Here is a 5,652-nt window from a genome sequence, read left to right on the forward strand (position 1 = left end):
AAAAAAATCTATGTTGTTCATATTTTTAGTGCTAGAAGTGTTTCAAGTTTTTTGTCTACAAGACACTATGAGGTTTAACGAATGGTTCAAAAGATCTCAAGATAGGTAGCTTTATCCAACATTACAAACTTGAATGAGCTTTTGATGTCTCTTACAAGTACCATAATTTGCAGCGTTACTTTTGGGAGAAGCTATGAGGAAGAAAGAGATGAAAGGAGCAGGTTTGTTATTATTTTCCTTTAGATATATAAACTATAATCTCCTATCTAAAATGGTTGGATTTTTTTTTTTCCATTTTAAACATTTGAATTTTGAGAGAGCTCTTTAAGCCATGAGAGCTAAGAGCTAAATATTCTAAATCTTAGTCAATCATGCAACAAAATAAGTGGATGGACACGTCACACTGATTCATGTGTCTATAATTATTATCAGACAAAATGTTACAAATAATTAGTAGGGATGTAAAACTTTAGTAATTTATAATTGCAGTTTTTTAGGTCAAGGAGTTTACTAGGTCTCATAGAATTTGACTTGAAATTAGAAATTGATTGGTGATCAAATAAAATCATGAAGCTTAACATATATATTGTTCAAGGGTCCTTAGATGTGAGGATCAAAAAGTTCTTTTGATTTGCACTAAAATTAAAGCACTTGAAGGTAAAACATGTATTACTTAGGTTTGGTCCATATACAAAGCTTGGAAATTAAATTCTTGTTGAGTTATCCATACTTGGTGAATCAGACCCAAAATCCAATCCCAAGGGCATATCTAAAAATTAATCATGTTAGATTCCTTATCTGAAATATGCCTAAGTTCTTATGTGTAACTTTCCCTATTATTTGAAAAAATGTAGGAATAGTTTTACAAACTAGAGTGTGGGTGCTGAATATATAATGTCAGTGTTAAAATAAAAGCCTCCTAACTTTGAACTTACTCAAGACTTTCATAACCTTTCTCTCAAACTCTTGTTCTAAGAACAAGAGTGCCTACCTCTTATACGAACTTTAATTGATTGGCTAGCTCAAAATACTTTAAAGCATTATATGTCTTATGTCTTTTAGCATATATATTTTATCAAATTAAAGCATGAAATTAATTTGTTGTTGATCTATTAAAGGTTCCAAGGGATGCTTAATGAGTTACAAGCCTTGTTAGGTAGCTTCTTCTTGTCAGATTATATTCATTTCACAAGGTGGATAGATAGACTCAGAGGATTGACTAGTCGCCTTGAGAAGAATTACAAGGAATTGGATGCATTTTGTGAAGAAGTTATTGATAAGCATCTTGATTCTCAAAGGCATAAACCACAAGAAGATATAATTGATGTCTTGCTTAACCTCAAGAAGCAACGATGGTTTTCTATTGATCTCACTTTTGATCACATCAAAGCTTTACTCATGGTAATTCTCCAATTTTATAGTACTTTATTTGTAAATCCCAGGAACCATAGCAATACATTCACAGTTCCTACTTATAAGGATGATTAGGATAAATCAACAGAAAAAGAAAAAAAAAAATATAAATCCTCATTGCATCTCATTTAGGTTAAGTGAGTTATTAAAAGCTTAGCAAATTAAGAGAGATAGGTCTACTTATTTTCCTTTTATATAGAAGAAAATAAACCAAAATGTGTTTAAAATACATAAAGAAATTTTCTTCTACAAAATGCTTAAATCTATCTTATATGTCCTTCCTATTATATAATAACACAAGATAAATGTAGGACATACTTGCAGCAGCAACATATACAAGTACTGTAGCATCAGTTTGGGCAATGACCCAACTAATGGAAAATCTAAGAGTGATGCAGAAAGTTCAAGAGGAAGTCAAAAATCTATATGGCTCAAAAGGTTCTATAGAAGAAAGTGACATCCAAAAGCTTACATATCTAAAGGTAGTAGTGAAAGAGATATTGAGATTACACCTACCAGCACCACTACTTGTTATGAGACAAACAAATAAAAAATGCACCATCGAAGGGTATGAAATTCTAGCAAAGACATTGGTTTATGTCAACGTATGGGCCATTCATAGAGACCCTGAAGCTTGGAAAGACCCAGAAGTGTTCTATCCTGAGAGGTTCTTGGACAATGCCATAGATTTTAAGGGACAAGATTTTGAGCTCATTCCATTTGGTGCAGGAAGAAGAATTTGCCCAGGTTTACTAATAGGGGTTGCCACAGTAGAGCTTATCCTTGTTAATCTTATTTATTCATTTGACTAGGAAATGCCTAAAGGGATGAAAAGGGAAGATATAGACTTTGAGGTGCTAGCAGGAATTGCCTAGCACAAGAAAAATCCTCTTTGTCTTATGGCCAAGAACTATCTGTTTTAAGGCTTTGACAACATTAATATGTTTTAACCATGCATGATTAATGTGATTCTCTTGTTTGTAATGTTTAATTAAATTAGAGCAACTATTTGTATGATTTGTGTCTATTGTAGTGTATGAATGTGTTTGGTGGTATAAGAACCATATGTATGTTAATGTTTTACAGGCTTGTCATCCAATATTCTCTTGTGTGTAATTGTCCTTTTCAAGTCATTAAATTAATAAGAATTATGTGTGTATATTGTTTACATGTTGTATCACTTGTATTTTAGAAAGCACTTTTCACACTTGACAAAATTGATCTTTCACATTAGTTCTAATCTACTGTTCATTAGTGTTAAAAGTGTTCACTTTTTACACCAGTTATTTGACTCGTGTCAAAAATCACTTTCCACACCTGGTATAAAGCTAGTGCAGAAAGTGAATTAAATAACTATGAAAAGTCAATTTTTTTTGGTTTTTTAAAATTCAATGAACCTTTCACATCAGTGCAATGTTGACCTTACCAATGTTGTTCTCAGATTGTCATTGTTGGCAATAAGTAATATTAGTAAGGACAATATTGCACTGTTTTTAATTGTTGAAAGGAAATATTTTTTTGGAAAAAAATTCTGAGCCGAGTCTCAGACATTCCTAAAACTATAATTTAAAGGAAAAGTAGCTCTTTAATTCTATATGTTATTCAAATCATAAATATTATGTTTTAGATATTGATATTGTGTATTATACAACTGATTTGTAAATATTCACAAAGTTTTTATCTATGTAAATAAATATTTATTTTGGTTTTTATATAATAGAAATATTATAATATTTATGTTTTTTAATTGCTCTTTGAGCAATTTAACCCTAGAAATTAATTGGAAGAGAATTGGGAATGTTAGACATCAATTAAGCAAGCTGAATAGAATATTTGTATGTTTGAGATTTATATTAATGTAGACTATTATTAACTATTGTAGATTAATTGTTATTTCATAGAGTTGGGCACATTGGCATGTATGTTATGTTATTTTATGTTGGAGGATGTAACACTTGCCTTAAGTGTTAACAAAAGCACACTACAACAAAATAAACTAAGTATAGTTAAGCAATTGATCCTAAAACCAACTTATAAAAAAAATTATTTAAACCACCAAACAATATACACAATAGAAAAACATACATTTAAAACCTCTTATAAAAGTATAAAGGATTATTGTATAGCACACAAAAGAAATTTGAGCAAACAGGGGCAACTAATTGCTATAATGATTACATTAATTTAATGTCATAACAGCCCTCTTAGACAAACTTCTGGGAGGCAGTAATTCACCATTTGGCATCCAATTGAAATGATTTCAAATCCCACACATCATTTTTAATGATTACTAGTAGTGTTCCAAATTTCAAAAAGATCCAACGATCGAATTAAAATTTAAACATGTTACAAGATTGGACAATGTTGCTGTCATGACAGCTTTGTTTTGCTGCATGACAGCACCTTCGGACCAAATTTTGAAGCGCACCATTTTATCATCTAACCTCTAATTGGAGCAATTTCAAAGTCCACATGTCACTTTCAAAGATTACTACTAGTGTACTAAATTTTGAAAAAAATCTAACAGTCAAATTGAATTTCATGTTCATTGCAATATCAGTTGTTGTTGCTATTATGTCAACACCTCCGAAACAACTTCTGGAGTACACCGTTCCTCTATCCAATCATAGATCGAGGTGATTCCAAAGCCTGCACATAGATTATAAAATTTTTTACTTGTGACCCAAATTTTAGGGAAATCCAATAGTTGGATTGAGATTTGGAGACTCGAATGCAAAAATATAGCTTTTTAGTAAAAATCATTTTCAAAATTGTCCAAATTTCATCTTAATGGTCACAAACCTGTGGAAACACTTTAGACATATCAAATAAGACTAAGAGTACCTAATAGAGTAGTCAAATGATAGAAAACCCTCATACAATAAAATTTGATCATCTATGTGCCATTTTTTAAAATAGACCATTAACCTCTAGCCGACATGCACAAATCGCACAAGAGTGGCTAAAAGCATTCAAAACACCATATACTCATATAAATATACATGCCAAACATTTTTACTTGGTTCAAAGATCCCTGTGGGATCCACACACCCACTCTCCTTAAGGTATATGTTTGCCCATCGCACAAAGTTCATAATGCAACCACTTTGCAATTGCGTGTAAAATCACACATCTTCATATCTAAGCCAAAATAAACATTTTTTCGTAGTGAAAACTTAGTCTACCAAATGAATCCATCAAAATCACATGCTATAACCAAGTTTCTTAGTCACAAGTCTACAAGTAGATAAAAATTCATACACAGGCATACAGTCCATACACATCCATATCTACATATATGTATAATCACATCCTACTGGCACCCTAATCCTAATACATTATAATGCACTTCCCAAAAGAAAGTGGTAGCAGTCTTTTATAAATCACAAGGAAAACCCTAGCTTGGGTCTTCTCCCCATCCATTACTGGATCCTTTGTCTGGACTTGTAAATATAGTAAAAAAAAGGGTGAGACAACTATAGCCTTAGTAATAGAGAAATCTATATTCCCAATTATAAGGAAGGTCATAGTCAAGTAAATAAATAATAAATTTAAAATAACATATGATTAAAACAATTAAAATTCTTCAATGTATGACATAGGCCGATATGGCCTTTCCTAACCAACAGAATGTCACTTGGCACTCTTTAGCTTGCAAGTAAAGCATATACCCACTTATACCTCCACAAACACAAAATATAATCTAAGTCATGATCTGATCCACTGAACTGCTTGTATCTCTTCCACATGGATCTTGGGAAGTTAAAACCAAGTCCCTCCCAGAGTCACTTACTCTCCATGTGAGGGCTACCTTAGCTTAGACACTCAACCTCACACTTTTCATGACAGATCCCTTCCCCCATTCAGAGGTGTTGAACACTTAATCCATTAACCTCTTTAGTAAACTGAGCCCACAAATAGGTAAGGAAACACTAAGTAATAGTAGTGAGCCATGGAATATCACAAGACTACATTTCCCTATTAGTGAACTCCCATCGAGATCATACCTCCTACCCTTTTCTACCTTCCCTGAGTATTGACCACTTCAAAACTCTAAGGTAGTATAACACTTATAATTCCTCCCTTAGGTGGTTCCTTAGCCTATTTAAGATACCTAACCTAGTTGCACTTCCCTAAGTGCAACTCCTTGTCTCTTTAATCTCAAGGCATCCTAATAATTTCATTTCCATAAAAAAAATCATTATTAGAAAGATAGTAAACATAGATGTATTATTATCA

General features: G+C 32.1%; 1 protein-coding gene across 1 annotated transcript; it reads left to right on the forward strand.

Moving 5' to 3' along the window:
- Positions 1-208: 208 nt before the first annotated feature.
- On the forward strand, positions 209-2,339 carry LOC129319303 (cytochrome P450 71A1-like). The gene is made up of 3 exons (XM_054964327.1): positions 209-221; positions 1,119-1,401; positions 1,725-2,339. Exons 2-3 carry the CDS (start codon positions 1,129-1,131, stop codon positions 2,223-2,225), a joined length of 774 nt encoding a protein of 257 aa, XP_054820302.1. The 5' UTR covers positions 209-221; positions 1,119-1,128; the 3' UTR covers positions 2,226-2,339.
- Positions 2,340-5,652: the final 3,313 nt, after the last annotated feature.

Source organism: Prosopis cineraria, unplaced genomic scaffold (genome assembly GCF_029017545.1).
Source record: "Prosopis cineraria cultivar Desert tree isolate PC_DT_omini unplaced genomic scaffold, ASM2901754v1 PC9, whole genome shotgun sequence".
In the NCBI taxonomy this organism is placed as follows: domain Eukaryota; kingdom Viridiplantae; phylum Streptophyta; class Magnoliopsida; order Fabales; family Fabaceae; genus Prosopis; species Prosopis cineraria.

Coding starts and splice junctions, on each gene's coding strand:
- LOC129319303 (XM_054964327.1), top strand. CDS start 1,129: ATGCTTAATGAGTTACAAGCCTTGTTAGGTAGCTTCTTCTTGTCAGAT. Junction 1,402..1,724: donor ACATCAAAGCTTTACTCATG/GTAATTCTCCAA, acceptor AGATAAATGTAG/GACATACTTGCAGCAGCAAC.